The sequence below is a fragment of the Cyprinodon tularosa genome, unplaced genomic scaffold, assembly GCF_016077235.1.
Source record: "Cyprinodon tularosa strain WSP-4 unplaced genomic scaffold, ASM1607723v1 ctg307, whole genome shotgun sequence".
Taxonomy (NCBI): domain Eukaryota; kingdom Metazoa; phylum Chordata; class Actinopteri; order Cyprinodontiformes; family Cyprinodontidae; genus Cyprinodon; species Cyprinodon tularosa.
In genome coordinates this window covers 1334177-1351976 of record NW_024039016.1, presented here as the reverse complement: position 1 = coordinate 1351976, position 17800 = coordinate 1334177, and the positions used below count along the sequence as shown (strand labels likewise).

The window sequence follows — 17800 nt, the reverse complement described above, 5'->3', positions numbered from 1 at the left end:
TAATCATTACAAAATGACTATGATGTTAAAATCCCCCACTATGATGACCCTGTCAGTATTCAACAGCAAATTAGACAGGAACTATAAAAACTGATCGAAAAATGGAGAGTAAGGACCTGGTGGATGATACAAAGTTATAAAGAGGTTTTGTGGCTTTGCAATTTGGATGAAGGGAAACTAAGGGTTAAATGTTCAAAAGAGTTATTAATTATTAACTGACTTTGGAGTTAGTTAGACTGTTAGAAAGTTAGACTGAATCTTTCCCGTCACGCTTCAGTCCATCAAGGCAGAAAATGTCCATCCAAGTTATGTCATGCTGTAAAACTGATAAATAGATAATTATGTAATTTTTATGTGAAAAATTGTCACATTTATAAGAAGAAAGTTTCCTATTCGTGCCAGATAACAATCTTGTCATAATGAGATACAGCTCCATAATAATTTTAGATCATGGGTTTTTTCTACGCTTCTGTAGCTCAGGCTTCTTTGCTGGAGAAAAAAAATGCAAATAAAGCTGTAAAGAGATAAATCTTTAAAGAAATGCAGAGATAAATATAATTCTTAGAATTAGTGATATTTCTGCATTTATTGGCTGGTTGTCCTGCTAGGTTACACTGTTTTTTATTATAGATTTATATACCGTATTTTCACGACCATAAGGCGCACCGTACTAAAAGGCGCACTCTCAGTTATGTGTCCCATTTCTGTATTTAACACACACATAAGGCGCACCGGACGCGTTTTTTATATACAGGTACATGTCCTCTACTACCTTTAAATACCTCTACTGCGTATTTAAAAATACAGCGGGGGCAAAACTGAGTATGACTGTGCTTTATTCATGTATTTATTACAAAGTATTAATCAAACCTGGGTGCTGGCCATGAGACAGACACATCGCAGATGACACAGCGCTGTGGTCACTCCTAAATTAACTTAAAATCCTGAAACCTGCCGACGGAATTTGTTCGCTTTTATTACCGCTATCCTGGTGCCTGCAGTTTAAATTATTTAGATGAAAAACACCTGCCAGCAGCCGCGGTGAACTTGGAGGCTACCCGGCCTAGAGGCTGCTGATGAAGGGATTTCTACTGTCGGTGCACCGCTGGTATGTGGGGGTCTGAGCGCCTCTGACAGAAATAGATAATCTGGATGAACTGACTGCAATTATGAAGTTTTCAGGTGGACTTTCTCACTTAAAAACATATTAAAACTACTTTATTCCCCCTGATCACAGCAAATATAGCTGCAAGATTTAGATTATTTAGATGAAAAAACACCTGCCAGCCGCCGCGGTGAAGAGGAGGAGACCCGCCCAGAGGCTGCTGTTGAATTAAGTTTTCAGGTAGAAAAATAGAGCGGGAGCAAAACTGAGTATGATTGTGCTTTATTCATGTATTTATTACAAAGTATTAATCAAACCCATCAAAGTCATCATCCTCTGTTTCTGAATTAAACAGCTGTGCTAAATCAGACATGCCAGTTTCCCCTTCTTCGCTGTCAGAGTCACTTTCCGTGCAGCGCGGCTCCTCAGAAATAATGCCGGCTTTTGCGTAAGCTTGAACAACAGAGCCAGCAGACACGTTAGCCCAAGCATCTACAATCCATCCGCTAACGGTGGCGTAACTTGCCCGGCGCTGCCTTCCACTTATCGTGAAACTGGTCTCCGTCTGTCATCCATCGCTCCCACGCCGCTCGCAGCCTTACTTTGAACGGCCGCTTCACACCGATGTCGAGCGGTTGAAGTTCCTTTGTCAGACCCCCGGGATAACGGCGAGCACAGCGTTCATTTGTTTCACCTTTTTTTTCACATCGGCTGTGAGATGGGCACGCAGCGATGGTGATGCGTGGAAAAAAGCACCTGGTCTCCTCACATAAGCTACACCTCCCTCAGCTACGCTTTCATCATCTCCTCATCCATCCAGCCTTTTCCATTTGCGTTGATATCATATGTCATCAGAGCGCTGTGTCTGTCTCGCTGTCAGCTCCCAGATCAGCTTCTCTGATTGGTTGATGCGGCGCGTCCAGCAGCAAAACTTAAATTTTTCCATAGCAGCAGTAGCGCGTTGGCGGTGCGTCAGATGCTTAAACGCTCCCGACGCGCTGCGCCTGCTGCTCAAAACGCGCTGCGGGACCTTTTGCTGCACCTATACGCGCGTCAACCATTGACTTTGCATGTAAACTCGCTGCTTCTGCTGCACCTGCTGGGTCCGGTTCACACCGATGTCGAGCGGTTGAACAGCGAGCACAGCCTTAATTTGTTTCCCCATGTTTTTCACATCAGCTGTGAGATGGGCACGCATGGAGTTACATATTAACAGCGATGGTGATGAGTGGAAAAAAACACCTGGTCTCCTTACATTCAGCCACTCTTTCATCATCTCCTCAATGAGGTGGTCTCAAAAGTCGCAGTTACAACACACATAGGGCGCACCGCACCAAAGGGCGCACCGCACATTTTGAGGGAAAAAAAAGACGTTTAAGTGCGCCTTATAGTCGTGAAAATACGGTACTAAAAACGTGTGCTACTTTTAAAATTAAAAAAATCATTGTGGGTTATGTAAATATTGTTTAGGTTCTGCTAAGCTGATATATTTTCTACAGATGTCACCCTGATGTTTTTAACAGTTTACTAAAGAAAATATATAGAAAACTACCATGAATGCAACACTAACAAAAATATGGTATTGTTTAGACCTTTGTTCTTTTATGCACCTGCTATTGTAGTTTGTTTTTATTTTTTTTTTCATCTTTGTAGTTTTCTATTTTGTTTTATTTTTTTACTTGCAAATTACAGTATTGTAATTTGGAGTAGTTTTACTGAAGATCCAACCAGTTCCACTAGATGGAGCTCAGTTCTCACTGGATGAGATTGTAACCTTACAAGATAAACTAAATCTGACACCATGCAGTTTTTTAAATGTTTTATTTTCTTTTTTTTAAATCTATATATTAAACTTGAACATAGTCTAATTGGACAATTGATGAGGTATACCCTGCTAAACCCAGGTTTGACCCCCCTCTCCAATGAGATCTACCTTAACTGTAGCCTGCAGTGTCTGATTGGTGTTTAGCTGCTACAAAGGGTTTTAAAAGATTCAATGAAATATTTCCAATGCCATTACTGGATGGGACAAAGCTAACAATTTAAAGTCTGTCCTTGTTTTCTTATTTTCATGGATGAAATCGAGGCTAATGGGACCAAGCTGAGGCTGGGCAATTAAATGCATTTGCAGTGTAACCTGAATTTAATAAAATACAATTTTCTCATTGCAGAGGCACTCAGTTTCGGTCACATTTAAATTGAGAGTGGAACACAAAATATCCCACTCCAGCTCTTTTGGTGGTGGTAAAATGCTTAAAAAGAGTTTGCAGCCACACAAAGGAGAAAAGAGGCACAAATGAAAGGTTACAGCAAAGTCCTGCAACAATGAATTCTGGAAAAGCAAGCCTTTAAGGTCATGAACAAATTGAAACCCTGAAACCAAACATCTACATGCTTGCAGTTAGTGCAAAGGAAAAGTGAAATAAAATCACTATCATAATATTAGTTTAAAAGAGTTGCAATGTTGAAATGTATTAAAGTATTCAGCCCTAATCTAAGCTGACAAAAGTGGCACCTATTGTGATCTTTCTTCACTGTGTAGATCGTCCGCTTCAGGATTTTATGTGTTGTGTCTTCAAACATTTTAATTTACACTACTGCTGCTTATTGGATATTTTTTTATTTAAAATGTAAAAAAAATGTACAGACTTTTTTTTATGTGTTTATTTGCAGACAGTCCATTGTTCAATTTCAAGAGAAGGAGCTGCCTGAGCTGAAGAACCGGCTTCAGAGTGTCAACAGAGAAATCGAGAGGCTCAAGGCTGATGTAGAAGAGCAGGAGACTCTTCTTGGTACCTTAATGTCTGAGGAGGAAACTGCAAAGGCCTGCCTGCAAGACATATCTCTAATGGACAGATACCTGGTATCACTGTTCAATCCTTCTCTGATCTATTCACAGTTTCTGACATACATCATTATCATGTTATGAACACTATGCATTAATATTTCTAGCATTCAACCTACACCAAACCGGTCCCTTTATCCACAGGAGCTCATCTGCTTTTTGGGGAAATTGGCAAAGATTAATCCTAGCTAATTCATGATTTTTGATAATAAAAACCCCCAAATATAGTGTCTCACAAATTAGATTATTACATAACATTAATAAAGATTACGTTTTAAATAGAACCGTCAGGCTCATGAAAAGTATTTTGAGCTTTTTGCATCCAGTTCTTCGTTAGATCTCCCGTAAATTACTGCATCAATGTGCCATGACATGGAAGTAAGCCTTACTTATCACATATTTGGGCTCAGTTCACTCCGAGGAGGTCCACGTGTCCTCAAGGGTATAGACAGAGTTGAAGTGGACATCCATCTGACTGGTCTCATGATCAGTTTTGACGTGTGTTGTGTTGTACAATAAATTGCATCAGTCACATAAACAATGGTTCCATCAAAGTGTTTTGGATGTGACACCAAGCAGATAGGTTGAGAACTGGTGCCATCTTCTGGATGAAATGGAGTCCAAATCTGAGAGCTTCCTGTTGAGGAAGTTAGGAAACATTAAAACTCGTATGACACACCAATGAGGGAAATAAGGACTTTGAAAGTTCAAAAGATTAATGGGATATGTCCGACCTATTTTTCTATGTTGTCTTTACTGGACAGCTCTGTAAAATGATTCCAGGAGACGGAGAAAGATGTACCTACTAAAAGACACATCTCCTCCTCTTGGCCATAGACACTATTATTGAAAGTATTAAGTCTCAACTGTCTGCAGACAGATTGTGTCGAGTTTGTATGGCTCATGGTACGCCAGATTATGTGAGGGCCTTTAGGCTGCACTACATCACTACTGTTGTGGTAATACCTGTTGCTTGTACCCTCTTCCTTATTTCTTCATCTCAGCTTTATCTGAATATGCTGGGATAAAGGACTGAGAACCAGCTTCTTTAGCACTGAACTGTTGTGGCCCACTGACCTAGTGGAAGGTGACTGTCTTCTGGACTTCTGTCAAGTCGGCATTTTAACTGGATTATGCTGCCACCTTCTGTCCGAGATTGACCTAAAGATCAACAGTCTCAAACTCTAATCCTTGAGGGCCGAAATCTGAACTTTAAGGACTTCACACATCTACATCAAAAGGGAAAACTGACTCACTAGCATGAAGTCAGCAGCTACAGAGCTCTGCTAATGATCTTATATTTTACTCAGATGTATTGAAGAGTCAAAGAGTGGAGATCGACATCAACAATTTAGAGGCTCATGAAACCTTCAAAGCTGTTTTGAATCAATCAGCTGATTAGGATGTTTTATAGACAAAGAGTCTATAGTATTTGACTTTGAAATTTGTCGTTATCTGTAGACCATAATCCTAAAAATGGATAAATAAAATCTGGAAATAATGCACTCTTCTGATTTTAGTTTTACTTTCCAAACTGAGTAAAAAAAAAATTCCAAAGTTGTCCTTTTTTTTTTTGTAGATGTGCCTGTATTCTGGTCTCCTTAAAGGGATAGTTTGGGATTTTTGACATGAATCTGTATGGCATCCCCATCACCAGTGTCATGCAATCACACTGACTTACCCCTGGCAGCATCCTGTGAGCAGAGTTCTCGTCCAGCTTTGGTCAAGCTGAAAGTAGTCCGGCAGGTTTGCTAGACCCAGCGAAATAAAACGTTTCTCTTCCCAAAACATTATGTGTTGAAAAGAGTGATATTTTTGCATCCCAAAAACATTGTAGTGGAAAAAGTCACACGTCGTTATCACTTGGTCCTATTTTCTCTCTGTTCGTATCAGTGCGAACCACCTTGGATATCGCAGCTCCAGCTGTGGCTCCTGCGGCTCCGGCTTCAGCTTCCATCACTTCTCTGTCCACCCTCTCTCTTTCTGCCCGATCTAACTCCATTTGTCGAAGTTCATCGTCAGTGTACTCGGGTTCATAAAGATATCCCTTTGGCTCTAAGTGGAAGTCGATATTTTCCTCGTCGCTCTCGTAGTCAGACATCTTCCCCAGTAGTAAACAATCGCGAATCAAACAGGTAGGCCCTAGCTGTCAGGTCATGGTGTCGCGCGCACTGATACGAACAGAGAGAAAATAGGACCAAGTGATAACGACGTGTGACTTTTTCCACTACAATGTTTTTGGGATGCAAAAATATCACTCTTTTGAACACATAATGTTTTGGGAAGAGAAAAGTTTTATTTCGCTGGGTCTAGCAAACCTGCCGGACTACTTTCGGCTTGACCAAAGCTGGACGAGAACTCTGCTCACAGGATGCTGCCAGGGGTAAGTCAGTGTGATTGCATGACACTGGTGATGGGGATGCCATACAGATTCATGTCAAAAATCCCGAACTATCCCTTTAATCTTTAGTTAAACTCAGTAGTTGCTGCAGTGGTAAAAACCTTTTTCAAATCGACACTAATTTTCCACACTGCAAAAAAATTTTAATCTAAATAAGTTATTTCTTCTTTTTATTGAATTGAAGGGTAAAATGAGACACTTTGCATATGGAACAAGACAATTTACATTTAAAATAAGAAAATTATATTATATGGTCTTATTTTAGTGCACATTATCTAATTATCTTATTTTAAGGGTCAAAATACTAATTCCATTGGCAGCTCATCTTGTTTACCTGCTCAAATTAAGGCTAAATATTCTTAATTTAAGAAAGTTTAATTATTTGCTGATTGTTTTTGCAGTGCAGGCTTTATTTTGTGTGTAAGATTTCCATAGCCATCCTTCCAGCCTTGATTAAAGGCTGTAAAAGCTTGGTTCTGTTGTAGAACCAGTTTTCAAAGGCAGCCTGATGCTTAAGCAGCTACAGTGCATCCAGAGAATATTCACACTGCTGTGCTTTTTCCATTTTTAGTTTGAGTTATTCTTAAATTTTTTCTATCTTTTCAGAATGGAGTATTGTGTGTAGGAGTTTAAGGAAATCAATTTATTTAATATAATTGGAAATATGGCTGCAACACAACTAAATATCAAAAAAAGTGCAGTCCTTTGAATACCTTCCAGATACACAGTAAGTCTGGCACAGATTTCCAACTGCTTTGTTGGAAATTCCCTTAAATTACAGCCCGAAAGCAGGTTTTCTTAGTAGAATATTGCGCAATAACAAGAGTAGCGGTGTCATTTAATCAACCTTTAAGTGACCATAATGGTATTTTCTTAAGGTTTGTATTAATCCTTTTTTATACATTATAGTCAACTTACAAAAAAACAAAACAATTAACACCTTTTTCAGCTAAAACTATTTTGTTTGTTTTATTTACTTGAAAAAAGATTATAAATCTCACCAACAACAAGAGAAACATCCTATTAATGATATGCTTTTGACAAATGTTGGTAGGTCATCCTGTATTGTGTGCCATTGTGAATGTTTTGCACTTTTCCAGATGGACCTGCAGATGCTGGAGAGAAAAATTGCTCAGCAGTCAGCTAAACTCCAGGGAGTAGACCTGAGCAGAACCATCCAGCAAGTTAGTCAGGAGAAACAAGAAACCCAGCACAAACTTGACACCAGTACGTTGTTTGTTTTTTCTAATTCACAAACTCCCATCCGTCCCTACAATCTCGATCTTTTATTTTTGCATTTAGTTCTTAAATTTGCCTGACTTGCTGACCAATAAGTTGCCAAAAATCAGCTAAACCCCGAAGAACCCAGTAATGCATATTTTTTTTGTAATAAACTGTAAAGGAAAAAAATTCAAAAACCTTTTAGCATGGTTTAACAAAAACACGCTTTCAGACATGGAATCGATAATTATAACATTTTGAAATCAAAAACAATTTATCAGAGTTTCTGTTGGGTATTAAAAAAATAAATTAAAATCTGTAAACTCAACTTAAAGCCTTTAAAGTTGGTATTGTGTCTCTTGATTCTCTTGCAATATCTTAAATTGCATTTAATTAGTACATGTACTGCTTTCTACTAACTAGAAGTTGACTTGATTCTGATAGAGAAAATGTGAAGGGAGAGAAAAATTAGGGTGATGGCAAGGAGGCCTTTCAAATTGCCTGTTGAAACTGGTGAGCAATTATTAGAGGGATGTGATGCCGCGAAAGATTCCTCAATTGATTTTTTTTTAAAAAGGAAAACATTTTTTTATGTTTTATTATTATTTCATTTTAATAACGACAAAGAATTTATTTTCAAAACTCTATTATATATATATATATATATATATATATTTATATATATATTATAGTTAATTAATTTTTATTTTTTTACAGACCCATATCAGAGACTTATCTTGCATTTGGGAGTCATAGTTCCCTTTTTGATACACCTCCAAGCTCGCAGCAGATTCTGTCATACAATCCATAATAACATTTTTCTGTTTTAAGTCATTGGCTCCGTCTCTTTCCAGCTTCTAGCAAAATGGAGCTGAAACGCAAGCTGATCCAAGACCAGCAGGATCAGATTCAGATCTTGAAAAGTGCCGTCAATGAAACGAAGGCAGAGAAGCTCCAGCTTAGCAGCGACATGCAGAGGCAGCAGCAGCTGGAGGAGCAGTGTGTTGAATTCACTGCAGAGATACAAGCTTTAACGAGAGACATCCGGGTAATTTTTAGTGGTTTATGGGGTTTTTCTTATGATAATTTACTTTTCACATATATAACATTTTATTGTCTACATACAGACACATTAAGTGAAATAGAATATAATTGAAAACTTAGCTTATTTCAATAAAGTAATATGAGTTTTTTTAGATTAAGAAATATTGATTTTTCTTCTAACATCTGATGAAAACAAAACATAAAATTTAAGAATATTAAGTGAAAAGTGTTTTTATTTCAACGTCACATTGTTGTATTCTTCTTATTCTGAAATGTTTTGTATTTGTAGGGGAAGGATGGATTTTTTCCATTGCTATTTAACATTTATTTACCTTTTCCTAAATATTGTAAAACAGGAAGCGAAGGAGCAACTGTCCCCTCTATCTGTTGCTTTGGATAAGCTGCAACAAGAGAAACAAGAGCTGATGGAGCGCAAGAAGCAGACACAGGAAGAAGGCCAGGAGAAGGTTGATGCTGACTCGCGTTTTTATCTCTGTTGACGTCATATTCACTTTTCTTTTTTTTTTCTTTTTTTTTTACATGTGACTGTAAAAGACAGATACTGATCTGCTCTCTCTGTGATCCCCTTCGACTTTTTGTAATTCTTTCATGTTATCTGTCAATGTTATTCCCCTCTCCCACAAGGTTTAATTATATTGTATACAATGGAAGATCCTTTACTATTAAATACTTAAAACAAATGCATAAGTATACTAGTGTAAAACCATTTAGATTTTCACCATTGTTTTCACTGTTTTGGACAGATCAGTGTCATAAAAGAGAGGGTCAAAGCCGTCTCCATGTTGGAGCGAGACATCAAAAAATACGTAGATGAAGGAAAAGATGAATATAAAGAGGTAATGTGTTTATTAATTACCTTTCTCTTATATAGTTCACTTTCTTAAAGCAAATCACTGTTAATCTGTTACATGTAAATCTTATCCCGTATGTTTTGTTTTTATTTTCTTTAAACTGATTCAAACAATTGTTTGTTTATCAGCAAAAAGAATCAGAGCTTCAAGAAACCAACACTCAACTCCACGAGGCTGAGAAGCAGAAAGAGAAAATTAGTAAGGAGATGGGAAACATCCGTCAGGACATAGACACTCAAAAGGTACAAACTTTGGGCTCATTTCAAATCGCTCAACATTAGAGTTTAAATAGCAAATAAGGAAGCTGCTTATATTGACATATAATATATTGACAAAAACTGGACAAGTAAAGCCTCAAAACTTTGGTTGAATTTTAATAATTTTTATTACCTCTTACTTGTATTTTCTTTTCAGGTTCAAGAGCGCTGGTTGCAAGACAATCTAACATTACGGAAGCGGGTTGAGGAGTTGAAGGAGGTTCTAGCTAAACGAGAAGCTCTCATGAAAGACATGGGCAACATGCAGGTGCTGCAGCTGCGCCAGTAAGAGAACTTCAAACTAGTATAAGTCTGTCAAATGAATGCAACAGCTGCCAGTTCAACATGGCATTGCACAATGTATCACAGATACATCGATATCACTGTATCTGTGTGTGTATGTTCAACCCAAAGCACCGATACTGCACAATATGCTAATATATATTTCAGCAGTCATTAATCTACATTTTACTTGTGCCAGCATGACAGTCTAACAGCAGAGGATGCTCACGCTGGATATAAGACATTGTTCAAAATGCTAATAATGTGCAATCCTAGTTCACGATACCCGAAGACTAACAGTCTCTGAATATTTTTAATGTTAACATTACATGTTAATGTGATTTTTATTTTTTTTTTTATTTTAGTGAACGTCGTGATGCAGAACGCAAGTTAGAGGATTTGAAGAAGAACCGGAGCATCGCGCAGGGTCGGCAGAAAGGCTTTGAAGAAGAGATACTGAATTACAGGTCAAATAAATAGAAATGTCAGGCAAATTGTTTTTAATCATAAAAATCTGTTTAGAAGGCAGGGCTGGATCCTTTCAACCCATAGAAAGCTTCTTGGAAAGGCCATTAAAAGTAAAACGGACACATTGAGTGTTCTATCCATCATTCAGTCCAGACTACACTGCTTCTTGGTTTTCTGGAATGATGGTGATTAATAACATATTGAATAAAGCATGCTGTGTCTATAAGATGAGTGCTAACTAAAAAGTGTGCTGTTTAGGAACATATTTGATATATGTAGCAACAGAAAGACTTCACTCTGTGTATAACATAAAATCTGACCTTTAAATAATTTCTTACAGAAAAGAGTTGAGAGAGGACCAGTATGACAAAGCTGATGAGCGCTACAAAAACAAGATGATCACGATGAGGACCACAGAGTTGGTCATAAAGGACCTTGATCTCTACTACAAAGCCCTTGATCAGTAAGTTTTACTTTAAAAATTGTAAATGTCAGATATATAAGATCAGGCAACAAGCCAATATATGCAGATGTGCAGTGGAGAAATGCATACATCAGACCTGTCAGGGACAGAAATGGCCCTGAGTTGTTGGTCTGTCTGCTGGATGGGGGCCACTCAGGGACTCATCTCTACTTCAGACTGAAGTCACTGACATTTTCAGACTTGAAAACTATGGGTGAGACTGTATTCATACCAGCCACAGGAAGGTCTACTTTAAACAGTCCGGTATTCATCTCCACCCTCTGATTCAGACCTTTTGGCAAATATTATTACTCTTAACCCTGACAGAAAACAGACAACTGTACAAAAGACCCACTTTCTTTGTGCTAATTATGTGAATACAAACCATCGTTGATCCAATCAAGCTACAGCAAGCATACCTCTATTTGGACAGAATGAAATATAAAAAAAATCATACCTGATCTGTCATCTGTTGTTTAGCAACAGTGCTGCCAGCATGATGCAGCTTTCTCTCAGCTGGCAGGAGGCATTATCCAACAAGCGGGGGGAAATTGCAATAATCTATATCACTACATTTTTTATTCAAACACATCCATGCAAAATGAAAGCATCAGTCCACATCCTCATCTTCAAGATCCACCTTTATTTTGAAATTCACAAGACTATAGTGAACAAGTGATGTATTGGTATTATTGTTTTTCAAAATAAGATTGCTGTTTTGGCTTAAATGGCTTACATCTGAAAGAGTGCAGAAATAAAATGGTCAAGTCATATTTTGAGTTGTTTTTGCAGAGTTAAAATCTTTGTAAATAATTTTGTTAGAAAGGCAGAACATATTGGCATCCAGTTGATGATTTACATGCCTATCTCCGACAGCATTCTAAAATTAGAAATGAACCATCTCTGAACCTGCTTTAAATGAACTGCTCTGGGGGGACCCATGTTGATTTTGCTGCTGTTAATGCAGAACCTACATGTAGAACAGAGGTGCTGTATGAGGGACCCCAATAGTAGCTTTCCTTCTTTTCGTGTGTCTGTGCTTTCTCTCCCTCTTGTCATTTCTGTCCAATGGGGAAAAACGATTCTCAGACATGGTTTTTCTTAAGTTATTGTAAAAAATGTACAGTGTTAAAGCTCACAGCACAGAAAAGAATAAAACCTGCCTTTTACTAGAATAAACATAATGGATGTCTAAAAATGGATTTCAGATCTTCATATTACCATTGTTACTGGTCAGCATTTGTATTATTTTGACTATAAAGAAATGTATGTCATAAATGCATATGTAGTTAAGCTGATAAATCTCAAACACTCACTTAAAATGTATAAACATTTCTTGATATATAAAACTCAATTCTTACTGGTACAGTTTTGTTTTTTAACTTTCTGAAATTCAGTTTCTGCTGCCAAAAAAGGTCATTTAAATCCTCTTTTATAACAGTTCTGTCAAGGAATGTGATTTTGATCCGTAAGAATCTTATTTTAGTGATCTACAAATGAAACAACAGAGAGGCGAGTGCTTTAAAGAAATGTAAAAACGGCCTGCCATAGTCCACTTCATATAAACTTGCATATTAACTCGTGTGGCAATCTTATCCTGTGCTATTTTCCTCTACTTTGCAGCTGTAGCACTGTTTCTGTCTGAATGGGTTTTTTTTTTGCTTTTCTGCATCAAAATCTCTAGTTCCAGTGTGAAGAAATGTGCACTTCCTGTTGCCAGTCATCATGATGACTCATTGAATCAGGGTTCAACTGATTATGTCTTTTCATACTTGATACGCACATGTTTAACTCTGAGTGGACCTTCTTAGAGTTGATTAAAGGAATAGTACACCCAAAACATGATTAGCCTTCATTTTCTACTCACCCCCATGCTGAACAACACTCTGGAGTACTTTTTTGATATCTCAAATGCATCTGGAGATCTGGGAGGCTTCTTGCTGTCTGCTGACATTCAAATAATGGAGGTCTATTGTGCCCGAGACAGAAAGGTCCATAAAAGTCCACAAAAACGTGTCAATATTTCTCCATACTGCTCGTCCAATGTGTTCCAAGTGTCCTGAGTGGGTAGCATCCAGAATTTACTTGAAACGAAGTCATTTAGAATGTTTTTAGAGCATAAACAGTAGTGTATAGGATTTCCTGAAAGCGCGCACATGCGCGTTCACGACGCTACGGAAGCCGGCAGACCAAACCAGCGCATTCAGCTCGGCAAAGAACTCATGCTCTTCCTCAACACTGAAGTCCTCAGACATTTTTCTTTCGTTGTTTCTTTCTTTGCACAGGTAAACAGCACATTTCTTCTTGCATTATTGGCAGAGCAGACGCTGAATGCGCACTTTCATCTGGTTTGGTGTGCCGGCTTCCGTAGCGTCGTGAACGCGCATGTGCGCGCTTTCAGGAAATCCTATACACTACTGTTTATGCTCTAAAAACATTCTAAATGACTTTGTTTCGAGTAAATTCTGGATGCTACCCACTCAGGACACTTGGAACACATTGGACGAGCAGTATGGAGGAATATTGACACGTTTTTTGTGGACTTTTATGGACCTTTCTGTCTCGGGCACCATGGACCTCCATTATTTGAATGTCAGCAGACAGCAAGAAGCCTCCCAGATCTCCAGATGCATTTGAGATATCAAAAAGTACTCCAGAGTGTTGTTCAGCATGGGGGTGAGTAGAAAATGAAGGCTAATCATGTTTTGGGTGTACTATTCCTTTAAGCTAACTTTCGGCAGCTTTTATAAAACTCAAAGGCTAGATCAATTCAAAGTTTAGGATTTGAGTTTGTTAACCATGCTTATTGAAAAAGACCCTTTGTCTTTAACATATCAAATCACACCATGTATAAATGTACATGTACCCCACTTTATACACTGTTTGTGTATTACTATCCCTGTCAGATCTGACCTGTTTGTGGCTCTACAAAATCAAATTTCGATAAAGTGATATTATAAATTCTAAAAAGTGAGCAGGAGTAAAGTAGCAGCTATTTTCAATTAGCTTTTCATTGATTCAATTACACGTTATCCTAAAGGGATATTGAATATATTTGAGAAATATCTTTGTAAAGAAGACAAACAAAAACACAGTTAAACCATTTTTTGTAACATATTTGTATGAGATTAAATTTTTTCACACCAGTGTTATGTTGGCAATATCAAAACATTTTCCTTTGACTGAAATGTGGTTAAAGTCATGAGTGATACGGAAACTGCTAGCACTTGTGAGTTTGACATGGTTCAAGTGTCATTCGAAAAGTGCCTTGTCGTAGGATGTGGTTGTATGTGTATTATGATTAAATATCATTTAGCAAAATCTTTTAATAACATTCACAGAAAAAATAATAAGATTAATTTTATGTTAGATTTTCTTGGAACAGATGTTTGCTTGAATTCAGTTAAAGGTTTGTATGAAATATGATCTGGATTATACCTTATGTATAAGGTCACATACTCGCTGCAGTAAAGAAAAACTGCTTTCAAAAGTTAGTACACTATTTACCGTACCATAAGTTTGGGTTTTAATTATCTCCTTTGTTAAAAGTTATCTTAATATATATTTATTTAAAAAGCTACTGGAAAAAGTGGGGATGAACTGAGTTTGCATGTTCCTCATCTAAACATCTCTTGTTGAGAAAAAGTCTTTCCTGGAATGAAGCCTTTGTCGGTTTTGTGTGTGAACAGACCCTTGATGGTTTAGACCGCATTGGTTTGAAACTATCGGTTTGATCGCCAATCGCATCATTTGTTGGAAAGTGATGTCAGTCACAATTCCCATGCTATAAGAACAGATTAACATAGAGATATTAATGGTGGGACTCGATTTAAATGTTTAATCAAGTTAACTGTAGGGTCTGTAATTAATCATGAATAATTTCATTTTAATCGAAAAACAAAGTATCACCAACATAAACAACCTTTTTAGTTCAAAACCCATTTTTGCTCCTTTTTTACTGAATGAATGAACATATCAGTACAGCAAGACATATATTGATTGTTCTTTTTCATAATATTCACTCGGTGTCTCGCTATGGGATGCAGCCTCCTGCAGCCCTGATAGAAGCATCTATCTCAATCTGCCAATCCTGATTGGCCGGTGGAAGTGCCCGTCATACGCCACGCCCCGTAGCTCCGACTACTAAAGCGTGTGCGGATCACGGCACCCCAATTCAAAACCTCTTCTCACCTGAGAGCTTATCTCACGTCGGAGCCTTCGCTAGCTTAACTGCCCACAGACGGACCTTGCTAGTTTCCGTCGCCGGACGCTAGCACTGTGCTCTGGCTTCTGCCCTGTCCGCTCACTCCAGACCGGACCGGTAACCTTTTGTCTCTCTTCACGGCGGAATCCCTCTCGGCTCCTCTCCACGGACGCTCGAGTCGGACGAGCATTTAGCACACCAGCTACTTCCTCGACCCCGCCACGCTAGCACGCCAGCTAGCTACGGTTCCTTTCCCTACCAGCACTCCAGCTCGTCGGGAAATGGCGGCCGTCCAAAACCCCCACGCCAGGGGAGACCACCGTCTTTGTGGCTGCGGGAATAAAATTTCAGGGAAAGACACCCACCCGGTGTGCGGTACCTGTCTAGGAGTCGACCACGCCAGGTTGGCCCTAGAAATTCCCGGCTCCTGTGGACACTGCAAAGTGTTCACGGTCAAGAGCCTCAGACGCAGGCTAGCCCGCCAGGTTAGCATCTCGGACCGTGATCCATTCCTCCCCACCGCCGCACAAGGTGCAGCCGCGGAGGAGGACGTGGACACAGCTGGGTAAGCCCCGGAGACTGACTACGACTGGGGTGCCCAGTGCGAGCAGCTCCATGCCCCCCCGTTTCCCGAGGAAGACGTGCTGGAAGTCAGTCCCATGGAGGAGGATGACGACACCTCGTTCCTCATATCAGAGGACGAGGAAGAGGATGACACCTTCATGGCCCCAGCACAGCCTGAGAGGCCTAAACCGCCGTGCCCTTCCGCCATGGAAGACAGGGGAGCGAGCTCACCAGCTCCCTCCCTCCATGTGGACCTGCTCGACGTGTGCAAACGCGCGGCAGAGAAGCTGGAGATTCCCTGGCCGGTCGCAATAGCGGAGCCCACCCGGTCCCGCTACGAAGGCAAACGGCTTCCCCTGGCACGAAATGCGGTGAAGCAGCTTCTCCCTGTCTTCCCCGAGTTGCTGACGGAGCTCTCCAAAACATGGACTAGCTGCCCATACAGCAACAGGAGCCCTATTTCGGGCGCAGCATCCCTCGACTGCGAGGCGATGGACGCCTACGGCCTCCTCTCCATGCCTCCGGTGGAAGTCCCGGTAGCTGCGCACCTCTGCCCAGGCAGCGTGAGCCAGCTGTCTGCAGCTTCCCCCAGACGCCCGACGCTGCCAGCTAAGCCCGAACGGTTCCAGTCTGCGCTGACCGAAAAAGCATACAAAGCAGCAGCCCTCTCGGCCAGAGCCCTCAGCGCCCTCTCCATCCTCACTGCCTACCAAGCGGAGTTGTTTGGCGCGTCTGCTGAGGAGCAAGACCCGGATGCGTGGGAGGAGATGGCGGTCATCGCGGACCTGTCTCTCCGTATCCAACGTGTCGCGGTCCAGGCCACAGGGAAGGTGATGGCAACCCTCGTCGTCCAGGAGCGAGCGCGATGGCTCAGTCTCGCTAACCTGACCGACAGGGAGCGGGATGACATCCTGGATATGCCGATCGTCCCTGAAGGCATCTTCGGCTCTGCATTGGCCACAATGCAGCAAAGATGTGAGGCAAAGAAAAAGGACAACGAGGCCCTCAAACTTTGTCTCCCTCGGAAAGCCCCTGCGCCTTCACCTCCGGTGCAACGCAAAACCTTTGCGCATGCAGCCTCCCAGCCGCCGCGTTTTAAGGTACCAAGACGGCCACCACCGCCAGGTCCGCCCCCTCCGATGAGGAAGGAGCGCGGAGCCGGCTGGCAGGGGAAACCTGCCTCCACGACCGCTACGCCGCCGCCGCCCACAGCCGCCGCGAGCTGGGTCCCACAGGCGAGGAAGAAAAAGAGGGCGGCCTGACAGCCGCCAGTTCCTCAGTTGGTGCAGCCTGCTGTTCCCCGTTGCGCAGGCCCACCGTTTTGGCTTGTTTGTGCGCACCCCACGCCACCGTTGCCCATCCCAGAGCCGGTCTGCGAGGAGAAGGACATCGCCCCGGAGGTCTGCGCGGTTGCGCCCCGAGCGGAATGTCCAAAAGCACAGTCACACACCCTTGTTCAAAGAAAAAATGGTGTCAAAATAAAAATAAATCTGTCACAGCCAGGCCACGAGCCGAGGGTGCAGATAATAAAAAAAGCCAAAACAGACGATGCTCTCTCTATAAGCAGGGTGGCCGCTCAGCCCCCTGCAGCTCTGCTCCCGGGATGGGCACCGCCGTCCCCGTGGAGCAGAGCAGAGCGCTCCACCGTGCCTCCGGTGGTGCCCGAGAATCATTTCTCGGTTCCACCACAGGGGGGCGCGGGGCAGGAGCCGCAATATGTTCCCCCGCTCTCTCTCAGATGGGAAAGCTGGAGAGCAGCAGCAGCTCCACCGTGGGTGTTGCGCACAATTTCCCGGGGATACAGGCTTCAATTCGCCACTGTCCCTCCCCGCTTCTCCGGTGTAATACACTCACATGCACAGGGAGAATCAGCTCGAGTTTTACGGGAGGAAATTCTCTCTCTGATAGACAAACGAGCAGTTTCTGTCGTATCTCCCGAACAGAGTCTGTCAGGGTTTTATTCCAGATACTTCCTCGTCCCCAAACGGGGGGGGAGAGGAATCCGCCCTATTCTGGACTTAAGAGCCCTGAACAAATTCCTGCGGAAATACAAGTTCAGGATGCTGACACATGC

General features: G+C 41.1%; 1 protein-coding gene across 1 annotated transcript in view; it reads left to right on the top strand.

Annotated features, from left to right (window-relative positions):
* Positions 1-17800, top strand: part of rad50 (RAD50 homolog, double strand break repair protein) — a 54532-nt gene that overhangs the window by 18127 nt on the left and 18605 nt on the right. Inside the window, exons 16-24 of the mRNA XM_038292079.1 lie at positions 3779-3968; positions 7452-7578; positions 8427-8620; positions 8973-9083; positions 9381-9473; positions 9617-9730; positions 9903-10030; positions 10393-10494; positions 10836-10958. Of these exons, the coding sequence (XP_038148007.1) occupies positions 3779-3968; positions 7452-7578; positions 8427-8620; positions 8973-9083; positions 9381-9473; positions 9617-9730; positions 9903-10030; positions 10393-10494; positions 10836-10958 (1182 nt within the window). The remainder of the gene's footprint in view (positions 1-3778; positions 3969-7451; positions 7579-8426; positions 8621-8972; positions 9084-9380; positions 9474-9616; positions 9731-9902; positions 10031-10392; positions 10495-10835; positions 10959-17800) is intronic.